Below are 21500 nucleotides of genomic sequence, written 5' to 3' on the forward strand. Positions count from 1 at the left end.
CTGCAAAGAAGTTAACACATTTTGCCTAACTTAGTGCTAGTAACATAAAATCCACTTGCTGCAAAAAGTAACTCTGATGTAAAGTGGTATTGCTACCAGAACGTGAATCCAGGGATAAATACCACAGATGTTTTGTCACACAGCCCTTTATCTCATTTTTTAAAAAGGTGCTGAATGTGTTATCTAGGCATTGGAAGAGTAGGAATTTAAAGAATGGGGGAGCTTTAGCAAAATGTTCTCTTTCAAAAAGTGGTGCAAATACATAAAGGTTAGGAGTAGCCAAAGTAATTTGAATGCTAGTTCCCATGGTGACTGCCCCACTTTTAGTACTTTAGTCCAGTTTCAGAACAGAACACTTTAATAAATCTCCCCTGTTGTCTCTGATTCTCTACCTCCACATATTATGTACAGTGAATGGAAAAGCCAGAGCTTATGACAATTAACAAGCAGCCAGTAGGGAGACACTAATTTTTCTGTTCCAGAATTGATTAATTCTTACAGGTAATTAGATTTTTATGGCCTTCAAACACACACATATTAAATCTAGGATAAGCAAATATTAAGTCGTGGGAGATGTAGGTTCTCCTTTAAACTAAATGGATATAAATTAACTATGTGTTTTGTATTTGTGAATGTCCATTACCTTCCTTTTTTTTAATTCTTTATTTATGAAAATGTTTGAGTTAAATAGGAATCAAACCACACATCACTGCAGAGTGGGCTGTAAATTATACATTGTAAGCATGCATACAATTCAGAGGCAAAACAGTGTTGATCATGCTAGTCATAGTTGGCATTTGACAAGACTGATTAGACCTCTAGACTGTAAGCTCGGTTGAGCAGGGTCCTCCTCTACCTTTTGTTCCTGTTAAATTTAGTTATTGTCTCATTTGGTAAATTCCCCCTTTATTGTAAAGCGCTGCTTGCGTTATATAAATACCAATAATAATAAGTAGAGGAACAGTGCAAAGTAGGGGTAAATAATCTGTGTCTAGATTTCATGATCGCTCTTGTCTCCAGTAGCAAGGGAGCCTAATGCATGTCCGCTAGTCGTGAGGTTTTTTTAATTGTCCTTCCTTAACCCTGTACATCACATTTTAGTTTGACTGTGTCATTAAAGGACCACTATAGTGCCAGGAAAACAAACTCGTTTTCCTGGCACTATAGTGCCCTGAGGGTGAAGTTGGAGGAAGGGTGTTAAACACTCTCCTCCTCCTTTGGACGTCACCGACTGCGCATGTGCAACAAGAGCCGCGCGCACGTGCATTCCGTCAGTCCATAGGAAAGCATTCTCAATGCTTTCCTATGGACGCTGGCGTCTTCTCACTGTGAAAATCAGTGAGAAGCACGGAAGCGCCTCTAGCGGGTGTCAGTGAGACAGCCACTAGAGGCTGGGTTAACCCATATGTATACATAAGTTTCTCTGAAACTATGTTTACAGCAAGCCGGGTTAATCCTAGATGGACCTGGCACCCAGACCACTTCATTAAGCTGAAGTGGTCTGGGTGACTATAGTGGTCCTTTAAGCTCTTCGCTAAATGTTACTGTGTGGTTTGCCAGCCCAGTCACATATCATGCGCAATATCTGACTGTAATGTGTTCTAAACTAGTATTGCAGAAGGTAGTGTTAACCCCAGTTCTATTTTTTGGGAAAATAATTTTCGGTAATATATATTATGCTCCTATTGACATTTTATTGATCTTTATTAATACATTTCTTTATTTAACAGCGTGAACAAAGAATTAAGAAAGCTCTAGAATATCTGGTATGTAGCAATTATTTTGTGACTACTTTCAACAATGTGCTACCAAACTTCTAGATCAGTGGTTTATATTTTACTGTATAACTTTTTTTATTGTTTTCAATTGACACATTACAATGCAAGGACTTAACGTGTCCAGACATACAATACATGTTACAATCGAAATGCTCTGCAAAGAATTGGATTGTAACAAACACAAAACCAGTGGAGCCTAGAATAATCTCTTCATGGCTCCATTCCAGCTAATAAATAAAATAACATGTCTGGACACCGTGTTGCATTCAGCACAAATAAAATAAACACATCAGATTAATAAACGTATGTTATAAGAAGAACATAGCATAAAATGAGTATTGTCCCAGAGTCTTTGATGTAATTAAATAATTTCACAAGTATAGCTTTAAACGATTGGTAGTAATTGTCAGGGCTTTGTTTTTGGCAAGTCACTGAATTGTCACTGCTATTTCCTTCTCTGTGAAGGGGGCTGTCAAAGCAGCCTTCAGGGGGCCTGAAAGCTTCAGAAGGGCTACGACCTCCAGAAATATATTGTCCAGGGTCAGCTGGGCTGTTGTGGGATCAGCGTGTAACTTGTGCAAGGATTTATGATACGTGGCTAGTTCATTTACAATATGAGAGGAGTTCATGAGTTTATATTAGTAGAGTCATAGAAAAAAATTTTTTTCTTCAATTCTTTATTTTATTTGTGCCTAGAGTTAACAAGCAGTTTTGCACTGCCACAACAGCTGGTGCAAACATAAAGGTTAACATGCGATAACAGTAGTATGGCATCGAAATCATTGCACATTTTTATATATAAACATGATTAAGTCATTATTAGGTGAGTCGTGCACAATTTTGTGATAGAAGTTATAGTGGGTACGTCGAGTAATGTTTATTGTGTGTTTAAACATGCTGGTAGTGGTAGCCTATTGCTGTCAACTAAAATGTATCGTACTGTCCTGTGAGAATGTCTTGTTGAGAGCAGGTTATGCTGGTAAAGGCTATTTGCTTGTCGCTATAGGCTACATGGAAGTATACGTGTTGCTGCCGTCCGGAGCATATAGTAGGGTGTTAGGGGAGATTGCTGGACCCTAAGTGTGCGAAACAGAGTATTACAGTGTGCTTGCAAAACAGTATAGTAAGAGTATATTTAACCCCTTAAGGACACATGACATGTGTGACATGTCATGATTCCCTTTTATTCCAGAAGTTTGGTCCTTAAGGGGTTAAAGCAAAATAAGCAAGCATGTAACTAGTTTTGTTATAGCTGTTCAAGATTGAGTAACTTAGGTGGCTAATATAGCAAGTATCACGTAAGGGGCAGTGGCTGATTATTATAAGCGGGATTGCTGTATTTTTAGCTCGGGTAGCTTGTAGAATAGTCCTCTGTGGCACCTACACTAATCTGAGCTTAAACAATATTAACTTGGCATGGTTCACGATGAGGTTGGTGCTTGTAGGTTGCCGGGATCCGTAGCCAGCCATCTGTGTCAAGGTTGCAGCGCTGAGTGAGGGTGCAATGTCCACTTTGCTGCCCATCGCCCTCGGGGAAAGGAGGGACAGTCACCCAATACCTGCATGGGGTAAGTGTTGCAGTTGGTGGCCGTGTCTGATGGAGGAGTCTCTGGCAGCGGCACCCCTCCATTCCCAGCTCCCGGTGTATTCCTGCGCACCTGTTGTGTCAGTCCCGCTGTAGAGCGCTTCTAGAGCTTCGCTGTATTTGTCTCCGAGGTGGAATAATCTTCTCTCGGAGGCTAGGGAAGCGTGGAGGGGGTAACCTCAGGGTAGTTTGCCGCTTAGAAGTAGGGCGGTACACTGCTGGTCTGGGTCTATGGTGCTTACGTTTCCGCCGGGTCATCCGCCTTCTCCTCCCTGCTACCTTGGTTGCGCCCCGGCCCCTTCCCGGGGTTGTGTGTTGGTGTGCAGTTACGCTCAGTTGCTTTGCCGGTGTGGCCTCTTCGAGAGCGTCACTGCGATGAGCTATCTTGGCCCAGAAGTCGGCCATCAGGCGATCAAGCCGTTCGGAGAGCGAGGGCAGCGGCATGCTGCGAAGTTGCACGTGGCGTCCGCCATGGCATGAATTGTGATGCAGGTATGGCAATGTTGGGGCATTGTCACTGGGGTACGGGCAGAGTTTGCCGGGATGTTCCTCAGCGGGGGTGAAGGGGGGGGGGGTATACTGGGGAGACCTCCCGTTGGTTAGGCTGCAGTTGGCCAGAGGATCGGCCGCCTCCTCTGTGCCGTCTGAGTAGGCCTCAGGTCTATCCCTGTGTTGGAGACGTCCATTTTGGTTCATGTTTTTGGTGCTTGTTGCCCCCAGTAGTAGCCCTCGGTCTCTGGGGTTAGTGATCAGGTGGTATTTGGGGCTATTTGCTGCAATTTTGGATTGATAAGGGCAATTGTCACGGAGCTCTTGTGGTGTGCGACCGCTCAGCATGGCTGCCAGGATCCGCCCCCCTTTTGTTTTGTTTTTATATTCTTTATTTTTGAGGTGAAGTTAAACATACACCGAGTGACAGTGACATATGGATAAGAAACATTGTGTCTGAATACAGGCTTAGAGTTAATCAATTTAAGATTCTGGTGCTTGCTTACAAGTCGCTACATAATGCTGCTCCAACCTACCTATCCTCCCTAATACACAAGTATGTCCCGTTGAGGCCCCTGCGCTCTGCCGGAGACCTACGTCTATCCTCTGTCCGTACTCCCGCATCTAATGCTCGCCTCCAAGAATTCTCCAGGGCTGCACCTTCTCCGTTCACCCAGTCTCCACTCCTTTAAAAAATCTTTAAAAACACAATTCTTCGGAAAGCATATCATTTAAATTGTTAGCGGATTTTCATTCCCCCACCCCCACATGACTCCTCTCCTGCAACTGTCAAAAATAATCTACTAAATTCCCAGTGAATATTTTTCTAGCAACCTACTTATACCCTTTGTGTCACTATACCCCACTCCCTCTAGCATGTGAGCTCATTGAGCAGGGCCCTAAACCTCTCTGTTCCTGTGCGTCCATTTGTCTGGTTACAGTTACATGTCTGTTAGTCCACCCATTGTACAGCGCTACGGAATGTTGCTGCCGCTATATAAATAAAAAATATATAATGTCATGAGGAACTGTACATATATATATATATATATATATATATATATATATATATATATATATATATATAATATTATTCTTTTTTAAATTTAAATCGTGGTACAATAACTAGTAGCAGTGCAAGCGTTTACATCCAGGCTTATACTTTCACTTCAAGACGTTCATTATCACGGATGTTGAAACTGAGACTTGGTACCTAAGGAGTTGCATCATTATAATGTAAAATATAAGGTTAAAAGAACGTTGGGTAAACAAGTTTAGGCATTAATGGTGAATATGTTGTTCAAACAAATGAGTATATCTAGCTATAGTGAGTGTGAGGCTTCGATTTATTATTTCGAGTAAGTAATCTTAAAAGTATATTGTCTACTATGCGTACCATTGAAAAATGGTATCTTGACCGCTGCAATTTTTTAAAAAAATGTATGCATCAGTAATTTACCTGTCTTCTTTCCCTGATTATAGTAGGTATGACTCAATCTCCGTGAGTGGTGCTCCATTGTTCTAAGTGAAGTGCATTAAAGCAGCACTGTCATGCCGAACTTGCCTTCCCCCAATCGCTTCCTCTTCTCTCAGGATCTGTTCATGTCCACTTATTGTACAGCGCTACGGAATTTGCTGTCGCTATGTAACTAATAAAATAATAATAATTTCTTCCTGTTTGATCTAGTTTTCTTTAAAACATAAGACAAAGTAGGCACTATTTTGTCTTCTGTATTTTTCCTACGCTTGACCAGCTATGACCCATGGAAGGAGCAAAGTCCGCTCCATTTCCTGTGTTCAAAGCAATTTTCCCACAATTCTCACCTTCCTCCTGCTGCTTCATTCGGTTTTCGAACGCCGGCAAAACTACCAAATCGTCCTAACAGAATGAGAACAGTTTGTCCAATCGTGGACACAATTCGTGACTTTTGTTAAGATCGGAATTTTATTCGAATGAATAAAACACCAATCTATTAGTGCCGCAAGTACATAGTTACATACTTATATAGCCGAAAAGAGACTTGCCTCCATCAAGTTCAGCCTTCCTCACATTTGTTTTTTGCTGTTGATCCAAAAGAAGGCAAAAAAAAAACAGTTTGAAGCACTTCCAGTTTTGCAACAAGCTAGGAACAAAATGCCTTCTTAACCCCAGAATGGCAGTCAGATTTATCCTTGGATCAAGCAGTTATTACCCTACATTGAAAGATTATATCCTTGAATATTCTGTTTTTGAAAGTATGCATCTAGTAGCTGTTTGAACATCTGTATGGACTCTGATAAAGCCACTTCTTCAGGCAGAGAATTCCACATCCTTATTGTTCTTCCAGTAAAAAACCTTTTCTTTGCCTTAGACAAAATCTTCTTTCTTCCAGTCTAAACGCATGACCTCCTGTCCTATGTAAAGTCTGGTTTGTGAATAGATTTCCACACAATGGTTTGTATTGTGCCCGAATATATTTGTATAATGTTATCATATCCCCTCTCAGGCGACGTTTTTCGAAACTAAATAGGTTTAAATTTGTTAACCTTTCTTCATAGCTGATATGTTCCATTCCTTTTATTAATTTTGTAGCCCGCCTCTACACTTTTTCTAGTGCCATTATATCCTTCTTTAGAACAGGTGCCCGAAATTGCACAGCATATTCAATATGTGGTCTTACCAGTGATTTATAAAGAGGCAAATTAATATTGTCCCGAGAATGAATGCCCTTTTTCATGCATGACAATACCTTACTGGCCTTGGCCACTGCTGATTGACATTGCACATTGTTGCATAATTTGTTGTCTATAACAATTCCCAAGTCCTTTTCGTGTGTTGTTATCCCTAATTCGCTTCCATTAAGGGTATACGTTGCTTTACGCTAAAGTGCATACATTCCCACAGTATTAGGGAGCTATCTACTAAAAGGCTGAAAGACCTAAATTGGTATTTCGGCCAACTTTGGTAATACTAGGTAAAGATTACTTAGTATTAATAATAAATCTGCCCCTAGTCATTATACCGCGAGTAGGGGCATGTCTACCAAACAGTGCGCCGCCAGTGTCATATTTTCCCGGCCCCCACCCATGAGCTGCAGGTGGGGGCAATAAGTTACAATGGGGGGGGGGGGAGAGAGACACCTGCTGTCCCCCTCTTCACTGCCCCCACCCATGCACAGGTGGGGACCCTAAAATACAACAGGCGGGCAACCTATGGTCCTCCCCCCCCCCCCCCTTTGTAACTTAAGGGCCCCCACTGCCGCTCATGGGTGGGGGCCAGGGGGTGGACAAAAGGTCCTCCCTTTTGTATTTTAGGGTGCTCACCTGCCGCGCATGGGTGTGGGCCGGGCAAGGGGGGACCATAGGATCCTCTCCCTTCCCCCACCCACTGCGCATGGCAAGGAGGGACAATAGGACCCTCTCCACACACCCCTTTTTGTAGCTTAAGGGCTCCCACCCGGCACTCACGTATTGGGTAAAAGCATCAATCTGAACTTTATTAGACCACACTCGGCTTCTTATGCAGTGCCCCTAGCATGGCAAGTTCTTCTGCTTGCTATTTCTCCTTCACTACCATAATTCGATCAACCACATCAGATGACTGGTTTGGGCAAGGCATTCACTTACCCTCTGTGAGAGCACATCCTGTCCTGTCTGTGCTGCCAGTGAGGACGGTGATTCGCTGGGAGCGCTGGCTGGCCTTTCCTGGTTCAGGTCTATCAGGGCTGTGTTCATCTCAGTTTTCTTTAGCCCTCCTGGATCGTAACCTCTGTGAGCGAGTAGGGCTAGGATGGTCTGTCATCCTGGTTGCTGTACTTTCTGCTTTTCATGGGGGATCCCACATCTTGACACCAGTGACACAGGTTTGTGAGTCTATTTCTGTTGTTCTAAGAAAAAGAGCAGAGGTAGAGCCAACAATTAGGTACGCTAAGAGAATTGGTGGTAACCCCAGGTAGAAATTATCAAAAAGGAAAAATAGTGTACCTACACAGTCTGAAATAGAGATCAGAAATTCTGACAGTCAAATCTCAGAGATACTAGACTAGTTGCTACCAGAGAAAGTACTAGATCAATAAAATCAAAAAATAAATACATTTTAACTATAACAAATCTTAACATGTGGTTAATATGCTTGTGTACAAACATTGAACACATAAAAGGTATTAGGAATCCATACCCTGTTAAAATGCCTACTAGTATTATGAATTAATACAGCAATCTAAACAATAAAGCAGGACTGATTGAGACTGCACAGGAAGATTGGTAAGTATGGAGTCCTCACCGTGGAGTCAATCAGTAATAAAAATAAGTTGCTGAGTGGAGATGATAGCAAGATGGTACTAAATAGTATAGAAACACTATCTAATCTGCCTAAATATAACAGTTCAGCAGGACTGATTAAGACCTCAAAAGAAAATTGACAAATATGAAGTCCCAGCAGTTGGTGATTTAGATAAGCTGCTGAATGAAGGTAATGACAGGATAGTACTAATGGTAAAAAAGGAGCTTAACCCCTTAAGGACCAAACTTCTGGAATAAAAGGGAATCATGACATGTCACACATGTCATGTGTCCTTAAGGGGTTAAAGGGACACTATAGTCACCTGAATAACTTTAGCTTAATGAAGCAGTTTTGGTGTATATAACATGCCCCTGTAGCCTCACTGCTCAATCCTCTGCCATTTAGGAGTTAAATCCCTTTGTTTACGAACCCTAGTCACACCTCCCTGCATGTGACTTGCACAGCCTTCCATAAACACTTCCTGTAAAGAGAGCCCTATTTAGGCTTTCTTTATTGCAAGTTCTGTTTAATTAAGATTTTCTTATCGCCTGCTATGTTAATAGCTTGCTAGACCCTGCAAGAGCCTCCTGTATGTGATGTGAGTTCAATTTAGAGATTGAGATACAATTATTTAAGGTAAATTACATCTGTTTGAAAGTGAAACCAGTTTTTGTTTTCATGCAGGCTCTGTCAATCATAGCCAGGGGAGGTGTGGCTAGGGCTGCATAAACAGAAACAAAGTGATTTAACTCCTAAATGACAGTGAATTGAGCAGTGAAATTGCAGGGGAATGATTTATACACTAAAACTGCTTTATTTAGCTAAAGTCATTTAGGTGACTATAGTGTTCCTTTAATTTATCAAGGAGAATTAAACTTGTATTAGAAACCTAGATATAGTTATAGAAGTCCTATAGTCAAAACTATCTATTCGTCACTAGGTATATATGTCTATTAGTGTTCCACTTATTACTCACAGAATACCATATACATATCAATCTGTAACAGGCAGAGAAGACATCTAGATCGTTTGCTTAGTGGGAATAGTGGCAATCTCTGGTAGCAACTAGTCCAGTATCTCTGAGATTTGACAGTCAGTCATAATTTCTGATTTCTATTTCAGACTGTGTAGGTACACTATTTTTCCTTTTTGATTATTGCTGTTATTCCTTCAATCCTTCACTAGTCCTTATTCCAGATGTACTAAATATAGTGAAAGTATTCTCTTTGTGTAGAGTTTCCCCAATATAATGGACGCAACCAGTCGTATTGGGTAAAAGCAGCAATCTGGACTTTATTAGGCCACACTCTGCTTCTTATGCAGTGCCCCTAGCATGGGGTTTCTAATACAAAATCACAGTGGGTTCCTTCCCACAAGCCATTGTGTTGGAGAGATAATTGAGCTCCAATTAAACTAATCTATTTACCTCTCAAATAGGAAAACTTTCATACAATTTACATATCACAAAAATACATGACCACATCATCAGAACCCCACAAAAATTACATTTCCGAATAGCCCCTATCTGAGCACACAACGCCCTCAGATCGGCTCAGTAAAACGAAAGTTATGTTCGTGCATATATGAACTGGCTGCCTGGTTGAGGGGGTATTGTCCATTTCAAAAGGAGTTAATTTGATTGCATGCGAGGTTACAGCCTACAACCCAAATAACTCCTTGAAGCTTGGTCCCCCCCGTCCCTCCCCCAAATTTTAACTTATGGCCCCCACGTCCCGCGCATGGGCGGAGGCTAGGGGGGAGGCAGTAGGTCCCCTCCTATTGTATCTTGGGGCCCCCAGTGGCCCCCACTCTTGATGCACAAGTGAGGGATATGGGGGGACACTATTATTTCTATAGGTGGGCACTTTATTACAGTAGTGGGGGAGGGGGGTCTTTTTTTACAACCGTGAACAGCCACTGATATTCAAATAAAATTCCGATCCGAACAAAAGTCCCAAAAGTCCCTCTCACTCTCTCTCTCTCCACTCTCTCTCTCACTCTCTCTCACTCACACTCACTCTCTCTCACTCTCTCTCTCACTCACTCTCTCTCACTCACTCTCTCTCACTCACTCTCTCTCACTCACTCTCACACATCTCACCTACTCACACTCTCACCTACTCACTCTCACACACTCTCACCTACTCACACTCTAACCTACTCACACTCTAACCTACTCACACTCTAACCTACTCACACTCACCTACTCACACTCTCACCTACTCACACTCTCACCTACTCACACTCTCACCTACTCACACTCTCACCTACTCACACTCTCACCTACTCACACTCTCACCTACTCACACTCTCACCTACTCACACTCTCACCTACTCACACTCTCACCTACTCACACTCTCACCTACTCACACTCTCACCTACTCACACTCTCACCTACTCACACTCTCACCTACTCACACTCTCACCTACTCACACTCTCACCTACTCACACTCTCACCTACTCACACTCTCACCTACTCACACTCTCACCTACTCACACTCTCACCTACTCACACTCTCACCTACTCACACTCTCACCTACTCACACTCTCACCTACTCACACTCTCACCTACTCACACTCTCACCTACTCACACTCTCACCTACTCACACTCTCACCTACTCACACTCTCACCTACTCACACTCTCACCTACTCACACTCTCACCTACTCACACTCTCACCTACTCACACTCTCACCTACTCACACTCTCACCTACTCACACTCTCACCTACTCACACTCTCACCTACTCACACTCTCACCTACTCACACTCTCACCTACTCACACTCTCACCTACTCACACTCTCACCTACTCACACTCTCACCTACTCACACTCTCACCTACTCACACTCTCACCTACTCACACTCTCACCTACTCACACTCTCACCTACTCACACTCTCACCTACTCACACTCTCACCTACTCACACTCTCACCTACTCACACTCTCACCTACTCACACTCTCACCTACTCACACTCTCACCTACTCACACTCTCACCTACTCACACTCTCACCTACTCACACTCTCACCTACTCACACTCTCACCTACTCACACTCTCACCTACTCACACTCTCACCTACTCACACTCTCACCTACTCACACTCACTCCCTCACTATCTCACACTCACTCCCTCACTATCTCACACTCACTCCCTCACTATCTCACACTCACTCCCTCACTATCTCACACTCACTCCCTCACTATCTCACACTCACTCCCTCACTATCTCACACTCACTCCCTCACTATCTCACACTCACTCCCTCACTATCTCACACTCACTCCCTCACTATCTCACACTCACTCCCTCACTATCTCACACTCACTCCCTCACTATCTCACACTCACTCCCTCACTATCTCACACTCACTCCCTCACTATCTCACACTCACTCCCTCACTATCTCACACTCACTCCCTCACTATCTCACACTCACTCCCTCACTATCTCACACTCACTCCCTCACTATCTCACACTCACTCCCTCACTATCTCACACTCAATTTTTAAAATAAATGTACTTACTGTTTGAAGTCAGTAGATCCTCCTGCTCAGTCTTCTGCCTTTAGCCTGTCAGCCCCAGCCGACGCTGTGTGCAGGAGATCCTTATCTCCCACACTGTTGGCTCTGATTGCTCAAAGGCTCCGGGTTACTACAGGACACAGGAGGCGCATTCACAGTGCCTAATGTGTCCAGATAGCACGTTTGATGTCTTCAGCCAAGCGTGAAGACGTCAAACGTGATGAATGCAAATTAGGCAGCACTTTACTTGGAAGTCCCTCTGGTGGCCATCTGAGTGACTGCCACTGGAGGTGTTCCTAGCTTCCAAGGTGTAAACTGTTTGTTTTTTTTTGTTTGTTTTTTTCTGAAAATACAGTGTTTACATGAAAAGGGCTGCAGGGAGCTATTGTACTCACCTGAACAACCCCATTATGCTGAAGTTCCTCCTGTGACTCTAGTGTCCCTTTAAGTTTTTTACTCTTCTAAATATAACCAGGACTGGCACACTGCAGGTACAACGTGAACACTTCTATTACATGCCATTGTTTTTATTTCTTTATTTTTATTTTTTATTGATTTATTTTCATGTTGTCTCTTCAAATAACTATTTAAGTGTTAACCTACAGTCAGTCTTATATTTATTTTCGTGGTTTTCAACAGGAAAACTTTGACATTGAGTCTGAGTCAGAAAGCACTATTGTAACAAATCTCACCCAGAAGCTGACTGCAGCCTTGAAAGAATACAACACTGTAACAAAAGAAAAAACTGTAAGTAGATAATTTTGTGTTTTAATAATGTCATCTACATTTGTGAAACTCCCAAACATACTATAGTAGTACAGTATTAGAATATGTTTGTACCTAGAGAAATGTTTAGGTGTCAATTTTATTTTCTATTTGAACACATTTTTTCTTTGTCTGGATGTTTTTTCCTGTCTTTGTATTTTGTTTCAACCAAATATTTGTTATTCATTGATATGCAGTTGCAATGAGCTTTACTGGTAAAATAAAACAGAGTTTGTACAACAAAAGTAACGGCTGAATTCTGGCTGAAAAACAGGTTCAGAATTTTTGCAACGCTATTCAAATAATGCAGTTACAATAACATTCCATGTGTGTCTTCTTTTTTCATTTTAGCTTTTCCCTGTCAAGCTTGCCCAGGCGAAGGATGTGGCTTTAGCTATAATGCAGCATTCTGCAAATGTAAAAAATGTCCCAAAAGTCTCTGCATCAGTCCCAAAACCAGTCTCTGCATCAGTCCCAAAACCAGTCTCTGCATCAGTCCCAAAACCAGTCTCTGCATCAGTCCCAAAACCAGTCTCTGCATCCTTTCCAAAGTCGGTCCCAACATCCTTTCCAAAGTCGGTCCCAACATCCTTTCCAACGTCGGTCCAAACATCCTTTCCAACATCAGTCCAAACATCCTTTCCAACATCAGTCCAAACATCCTATCCAACAACAGTCCAAGCATCCTATCCAACAACAGTCCAAGCATCCTATCCAACAACAGTCCAAGCATCCTATCCAACAACAGTCCAAGCATCCTATCCAACAACAGTCCAAGCATCCTATCCAACAACAGTCCAAGCATCCTATCCAACGTCAGTCCAAGCATCCTATCCAACGTCAGTCCAAGCATCCTATCCAGCTTCCTATCCAGCATCCTATCCAGCAGCCTTTCTAGCATCCTATCCAACAGCAGTTCCAACAGCGGTCTCGACAGTCCAAACACCATTCCTACCATCATTTCCACCACCATTCCCACCACCATTCCTACCACCATTTCCCCCACCATTCCCAACAACAGTCCCAACACCAGCCCCACATAAGCAGAATACACCTGTTGCAAAGCAGAATAATCCTTTTGTAAGACCACAGCTGAACGTGAAGCCTGCAGGTACTTTTCTGCATTTACAAATATGTTTTAAGAGCTTATTTAATGTGTATTTTTTTCTATATTTCTAAATATAATGCCTTCAGCATAGTTACATCAAGGTGCTTCAATATTGTTTTTACATGTTAATACTCTTTTTTTGAACAGCATAATATGAGTGCAACATAAGATACAGTATATAACAAATATTGAGAAATTGATTAAAATAACACATTATTCACCAGAACCTTTTCTGAGACATTACAGCGTAGGGAAACCTTTCAGAGGCCACTCATCAGGTGGCCACTGGAGGTGCCTCCTGGGGCAGTGCTGCACAATGTGCTGACATCTTCAATTCTGATGTCAGCCAAAGAGGTGGATCGGGGCAGTGCCAGTGCCAGCTGCTAGAAGTAAGGTGAGTTTTACTAGCTTCAAGGGGGACAAGGAGGTCACAATGCGCAGCACTGGTGTTCAGCGTCTCTACACTGTACAAGGAGATGCTGAACTTTCCCCATAGAGATGTGTTGATTCAGTGCATATCTATGAGGAGATGCTGTTTGGACAGGGCAGTGTTTGGCTCCGCCCCTCAGCCTGATGATGTCAGCCAAGGAGGGGGATCAGAGCAGAGATATCGCCTACTTCTGGAAATAAGGTGAGTTTTACAAGCTTCAAAAGGGACCAGGGGGGCTAGATAGTGATTTTAACAATATCGGGTCATGTATTATCCTTGACTTGTATATAGATATACGGTTATGTTTAAAAGTTTGCATACCCTGGCAGAAATTGTTACATTTTGGCATTAATTTTGAAAATATAACTGATCATGCAAAATGTTATATTTATTTGAAGGATAGTGATCATATGAAGCCATTTTGTTTATCACATAGTAATTTGGCTCATTTTTAAATCATAATGATAACAGAAATCACCCAAATGGCCCTGATCAAAAGTTTACTTACGCTTGAATGTTTGGCCTTGTTACAGAGAAACAAGGTGACACACCAGTTTAAATGGCAATTAAAGGTTCATTTCCCACACCTACGGCTTTTAAATTGCAATTAGTATCTGTGTATAAATAGATAATGACAAATGGAAATGGTTAGCTCTTTACCCCGGAGTATAGAAGATAAATAAAACGTAACTTTTAATATATACAAAAAGAATAAAATAGGTGAAGTGCAGAAAGGTATGTACAAAGGAGGACTATCTGAAATGTTGTCACTAGATGGAGACAACACCGGATATATTAGTCTAGGAGACAACACCGGATATATTGGTCTAAGCAAATAAATATAACAAACTTTATCAAGATAAGGTATAGAAATAAAGAAGACATATATGAGTCCAAACCGATAAAGATATATATATATATATATATATATATATATATATATATAATAACAATACACAAGATTGTTATAATATATATAATATGGCCCCCAGCAGCACCCCATTAAAGCATGTTCAGGTGAGTGCAACCATCCCCCATGTTTCTTATATATATATATATATATATATATATATATATATATATATAAATGGCTCTGTGGTCCCACAATTAGTTCAATCAAAAGCAGACGCTGTAACTGCTCTGTATAATATACTTTGTTGCAAGCTATCTTTGTAATGCAACTAGATACAATGACACAAGATACTGTCAGGGGTTTAACTAATATAGAAAAGCATACAGTATGCAGCGGCTGTTGAGTGGAGTGAGGAGTGAGATCCAAAGTTAGGACTCGTGAGACAGAGTACAAGTCGTAAATAAGCAGAGTGGTTAAATAGCTGGAGTGCTAAAGGGGTAGAGAATCACCCAATCGCACTGCCAGTAAATAATCACCATGGTGATTGCCGTAAAAAAAATTGGCGGGAAAAATATTAATACTGCTACATATATCCAAAATGTACTGTATATTTGCCAAAGTGCCTAAAAGTAGTAGTGCACTATATGAGGATTAATAAATAAATAGTAAGGAGCTCGAGTTCGCTGATCTGTGCCTACACGGGCACATAAAGTAGAAAAAAGACTAAAGAAAATGATATTCTAGCTAATCGGCTGGTAAGAATTCTATAGTAAACACTATGCTGTGCCTTCAAGGGCACCTAGCAAAAGAACAGAAACTAGCTATCTATATGTAGCAGAATGTCCAGGAAGGTCTGAAGGTCTCTGAACTCCCAGACGTGACTGTTACTGAAGGATGTCGCTCGTGCAAATCAGGGGAAAGCCACCTGAACGGCGAAACGTACGTCGGGGGTCTCTATGTGACACCCAGCATAGACTGTGGACTATTCTCTTTTGCACTTGATATTATTAACGTGTGATGTATTATTGACGCTCATAGATTTGCACGAGCGATATCCTTCAGTAACAGTCACGTTTGGGATTTCAGAGACCTTCAGACCTTCCTGGACATTCTGCTACATATAGATGGCTAGTGACAGCTAGTTTCTGTTCTTTTGCTAGTGCCCTTCAAGGCACAGCATAGTGTTTAGTATGGGATTCTTATCAGCCGATTCGCTAGAACATAATTTTCTTTAGTTTAAGATCTTTATTCTACTTTAGATGCCCCTGTAGGCACAGATCAGCGAACTCGAGCTCCTTACTATTGATTTATTAATCCTCATATAGTGCACTATTACTTTTAGGCACTTTGGCAAATATCCAGTACATTTTGGATATATGTAGCAGTATTATTATTTTTCCCGCCGTTTTTATGACCTGCGTAACCAGGTAATGGAACTTTTTATAAAGATGGAAAACGAGAACCTCTGAACGCTGGTCCACCCAGGATGATGACAGACGCTCCTACACCCTGGCACGCTGCCCATGCCTATACCATCACAAACCGGGGGCAAGGCTGCAGCGGGGCCACACATGAGAACCAACCAGATTGGCGGGTAGTCTAAAGTGCTAGGAAGTACAACTGTTGTAGGGAAGCTGGACATAGGAGCTACATCACTAATTCAAGATAAATCGAACACTACTAATGGTATGCTAATACTAGATACCATAGACTACATCATGACATTACCAATAACATCTAAACAAAAATTGCTACGCCTTGATTCAACATATTTGTGGGTTTGTAACCTTCACGATATTTATGATGCACAGTAGAGCATGTCTTCCCTTAACTGTTTGACTTGCCTCTCGAAGCCCTGCGTGGCTAACTGGTTGTATATTTGCATGCCAAGGACCCGCGAGTCCTACCTCTTTATTGCAACTTAAAGGGACACTATAGTCACCCAGACCACTTTAGCTCAATGAAGTGGTCTGGGTGCCAGGTCCCTCAGGTTTTAACCCTGCAGATGCAAACATAGCAGTTTCAAAGAAACTGCTATGTTTACATTGCAGGGTTAAGCCAGCCTCTAGTGACTGTCTTCCGGACAGCCACTAGAGGCGCATCTGCCACGCTGGAGGCATATTATGCCTCCATCACGCAGAGCGTCCATAGGAAAGCATTTAAAAATGCTTTCCTATTGACAGCTTGAATGCGCGCTGCACTTGCCGCGCATGCTCATTCGGCTCTGCTGAAGGCGGCGGGGGAGGAGAGGTCACCAGCGCCGAGGGAGCCCGGCGCTGGAAAAAGGTAAGTAACTGAAGTGGTTATAAGCCACGGGAGGGGGACCCTGAGGGTTGGGGCACCCTCAGGACACTATAGTGTCAGGAAAACCGCTTAGTTTTCCTGACACTAGTGATCCTTTAACAAGTATAGAGAAATTCAACGGAAATGTTAATAAAAATGTAATTTACAAAAAAAATCCAAAGTCTTGAAAATGCCAGTCCGTACTGTTAAATCCCTTATTTAGAAGTGAAAAATTCAGGGATGTCTTGATACCAAGCCAAGGTCAGGTAGATCAAACAAGATTTCAGCCACAACTGCCAGAAGAATTGTTTAGGATACAAAGAAAAACCCACAGGTAGCCTCAGAAGAAATACAGGCTGCCCTGGAAAAAGACAGTGTGGTTGTTTCAAGAACCACAATACGACAATACTTGAACAAAAATGAGCTGCATAGTAGAGTTGCCAGAAATAAGCCTTTGCTGCTCCAATACCACAAAAAAAGCTGGTTACAATATGCCCGACAACAACCCTAACATGCCTCACAGCTTCTGGCACTCTGTAATTTGCAGTGATAAGACCAAAATAGAGCTTTATGGTCACATCCATAAGGTCTATGTTTGGAAAGGGGTCATTAAGGCCTATAGTTAAAACTATCCCCACTGTGAGCTCAAAGGCAAGGGGAATCATGTGAAATTTGATGGCAAGATGAATGTAGCATGTTATCAGAAAATACTGACAGACAATTTGCATTCTTCTGCACGAAGGCTGCGCATGGGAAGCTCTTGGACTTTCCAGCATGACAATGACCCTAAGCACAAGGCCACGTTGACCCTCCAGTGGTTACAGCAGAAAAAGGTGAAGGTTCTGGAGTTGACATTAGTCTCCAGACCTTAATGTCATCGAGCCACTCTGATGAGATCTCAAACGTGCTGTTCATGCAAGACAACCAGAATTTGCATGACCTGGAGGCATTTTGCCAAGACGAATGGGCAGCTATACCACCTGCAAGAATTAGGGGCTTCAGAGCCAATTATTACAAAAGATTGCATGGTGTCATTGATGCTAAAGGGGACAATACACAGTATTAAGAACTAAGGGTATGCAGACTTTTGAACCAGGGTCATTTAATTTATTTTCTCTGTTGCCATATTTTGTTTTATGATTGTGCCATTCTGTTATATCCTAAAGTTGAATATGAATCCCTTGAGAAATAAAATAAATGTTTTGCCTACTCACTTATGTTTTCTTTAAAAATTGTACATATATTACCAATTCTCCAAGGGTATGCAAACTTTTGAGCACAACTGTACATATGAGCTATTTGCATGCTTTCTGCCATGAACATACCACATAGTGGGGTTTGTGTAGATGGGGTAACACAGAACTTATGTAAATATGGGTATGGGACACAGAAGGAAATTGTAGATGGAGGGAGACAAAGTGGTGGGGGATGGTAGAGAGAAACACACGTACAATAGGTAGATGGGGAAGAGAGACAGAATACATAAGCATGCAATCGCTGTATGAGCGGTTTCACTAGATGGAAGCTGCATCTAATCTGACAGATATGGGGGTTTCCTTTTTAAAACTTTTGCCTAAACCAGTTCAGTACCTTTATTATTTGACAGTTGCTCAATTTTGTTTTTCAGAAACCACTGTGGCGAATAAGAATTTGGGCATTCTAGGGCCAGCACCAGGTTCCCTCTTTCATCCCATAGGGACACAGCCAGGAGGCAATCAAACAAGCCCTTCATTACTAACAAATAGCAACAGTTATGTTCAACCAGTCCAAAATGTAAATAACCATGAATCTTTCCTGTCGAATGCTACAAAGATTACTGCTAATTTACCCCAACCTGAATCGGTACCTGATAATCAGTTAAGCTCAGAGGACTTAACATTTTTCAAGAAATTAAAGACACTGCTGGAAGTACTACCCAATGAAAAACAAAACACAAGAAATAGTCAAATGGATTCAAAATTATTCATGTTAAAAGAATTGTTGCTGGATAAACCACCAAGCATGGACAACACACAATTAAACCACCAACTGATGACACAGATTTCTTCCCTATCACATGATTCTACAAGCACAGACAACAATCAATTGAGACAGCAACTAATGATGCTATTGGCAACATATGAAATTGATCCAAACTTGAATAATCAGCAAGATTTTACACATACTAATGACAGTTATCAAGATTTTCAATATGCTGCTCCAAGTGAAGACACATTTAACAATATTAATTACCAACAGCCTCTTGATGTTTCCTGTGACACTGTGAGTGTAGATATTGCCTCTGACATTGAACCCTACAAGTCACAAGAAATAGTCTCAGAAGTCTATTCCTATGACAGTACATTGGATAATCGTAATGCCTTGTCATACAGTGAGCCCTCTGTAACAAAACAAGATTACTCTCCTAATCCTCATGATCAATACATAGATGAACCACGTTCTGGAACTTATACAAGAGTAACCCTTTCTCCCACAATATTAGTACCATCCCATCTGCATGATGATTACAGACAGCAAGACTTGAGTTACAGGAGGAGAGAGGTTTCTGCGCGTGATATTTTGTATGAAGAAAGAATGCCTGGTTATCGTTCAAGCAGAGATTTGCTTGATGAGTCAGATCTATCACGTATACCGTATTCTGAAAGGAGGAGAGAACGAAGACTCCCAGAGATAAGGCATAACCGTGAGGAATACCACTTAAGGCCATCTCATTTTTCTGAGAGACACCTTTCAGATCCTGAATTTCACGAATCTGAACTTAGAGGAAGAAGCAGAGTTCTTGAAAGAGATTATTTTCATTCTTCCAAGCGTCCAAGGCTAGACGATATCGGTTTGAGTCCTCTAGATTTAAACAGAGAAGGCCTTTCTGCTGAAATTTTGAGGAGAATTCGTGGAAGAGACTTATTTACAGCTTCCGCAATACTGAGCGAATATGCAGAAAAACGCTAATGAAGTAAGTTAATAGTTTTTAGCTATAGTATACATTGCTTCACTTAATTTCCTTCTTCATTTTATACTTTCGAAAAAGTACTATTTGTTTATGGTGGAGAGGGATATAAGACCTATTCCAAGAAAATAAAATATTAATTGAAAACTACAAAATACAATTTACCTTTTTTTTTTTTCTCTCCAATACAGCAGTGAAAGCAGAATTGCTGGCATAACTTTGCTTCAATACGCCTAAAGTGTGCTAGTAGTAGATGTGAACTTAAAGGGACATCTAGGCAGTTAAACAAGTTGAGCTTAAAGGACCACTATATTGCCAGGAAAACATACTCGTTTTCCTGGCACTATAGTGCCCTGAGGGTGCCCCCACCCTCAGGGTCCCCCTCCCGCCCCGCTCTGGAAAGGGGAAAAGGGGTAAAACTTACCTTTTTCCAGCGCTGGGCGGGGAGCTCTTTTCACAGTGAGAATCACGCAAGCGCCTCTAGCGGCTGTCAATGAGACAGCCGCTAGATGCTTTGGGGGAAGGCTTAACCCACTTATAAACATAGCAGTTTCTCTGAAACTACTATGTTTATAAAAAAAAAATGGGTTAACCCTAGCTGGACCTGGCACCCAGACCACTTCATTAAGCTGAAGTCGTCTGGGTGCCTAGAGTGGTCCTTTAAATTAAAGCTAATAAGCTCAAATATCTCTGGTTATGGTCTGTTTAATTTGTGTTTTTTTCCTGCAGTGCTCTAAAATGTTTTGCTGATTTCAGCAGTGTAACCCAGTCTCCTTGGCTATCCCCCTTTCAAATGTCAACATGTTCCTGATTCTCAGTCTCTGAAATGTACCTTTTTCAGCCAATAAAAATAGAGGCATGTCTTCCGTGGTTTAACCCCTTAAGGACGGCAGGCGTTCTATGCCTTCCTTTTTTGGGCGGTCCTAAATGCCGGCACGCAGCATAGAATGTTCCCACCGTCCAAGGGACTTACCGGGTCCCCACAATCCGACACCGGCAGGCAGCCCCCTTCTGCACAATCTGGCCCTCCAGGCAATGTGATCGCAGGGACCTTGCGATCCCATGGCCGGAATATCCGGCTCATGCATTGTCTGTCCCCCTGCTGCCTGTAAAAAAAAGTTTTTTAACTCCTTAAGGACACAACTTCTTGAATAAAAGGGAATCATGATGGAATATTTCCGTCATGTGTCCTCAAGGGGTTATCCCCTTGATGCCCGATGGCGGTTCAGGACCGTCATCGGAAACATCCCCTTGGGGGCCGATGACGGCCCTGAACCGTCATAACGGTCTGGGAGTACTTACCTGATCGCCGTCGGTCCCCCGGCGGCGATCAGCGCTCCTCCCGGTCCAGGGGGACTGCCTGTCTGCCCGGGCAGTCTTCCCGTGGCAGATCAGGACCCCGCAGTCACGTGATCGCTTGATCACATGACCGCAATAGGTGCCTGTGTATCTGCCTGCCTGCAAGGCAGTCTC

The 21500-nt window shown here is 42.2% G+C and overlaps 1 protein-coding gene across 3 annotated transcripts in view; it reads left to right on the forward strand.

Annotated features, from left to right (window-relative positions):
- Window positions 1–21500, forward strand: part of LOC134608797 (uncharacterized) — an 88273-nt gene that overhangs the window by 48242 nt on the left and 18531 nt on the right. For 2 of the 3 annotated variants that reach the window (XM_063451902.1, XM_063451904.1), the window contains 4 exons: window positions 1731–1766; window positions 12281–12388; window positions 12758–13517; window positions 18708–20033. In XM_063451902.1, coding sequence (XP_063307972.1) covers window positions 1731–1766; window positions 12281–12388; window positions 12758–13517; window positions 18708–20029 — 2226 coding nt within the window. In that variant the 3' untranslated portion in view covers window positions 20030–20033. The remainder of the gene's footprint in view (window positions 1–1730; window positions 1767–12280; window positions 12389–12757; window positions 13518–18707; window positions 20034–21500) is intronic. The other variant, XM_063451903.1, reaches the window with a different exon arrangement.

This window comes from Pelobates fuscus, chromosome 4, assembly GCF_036172605.1.
Source record: "Pelobates fuscus isolate aPelFus1 chromosome 4, aPelFus1.pri, whole genome shotgun sequence".
NCBI lineage: Eukaryota > Metazoa > Chordata > Amphibia > Anura > Pelobatidae > Pelobates > Pelobates fuscus.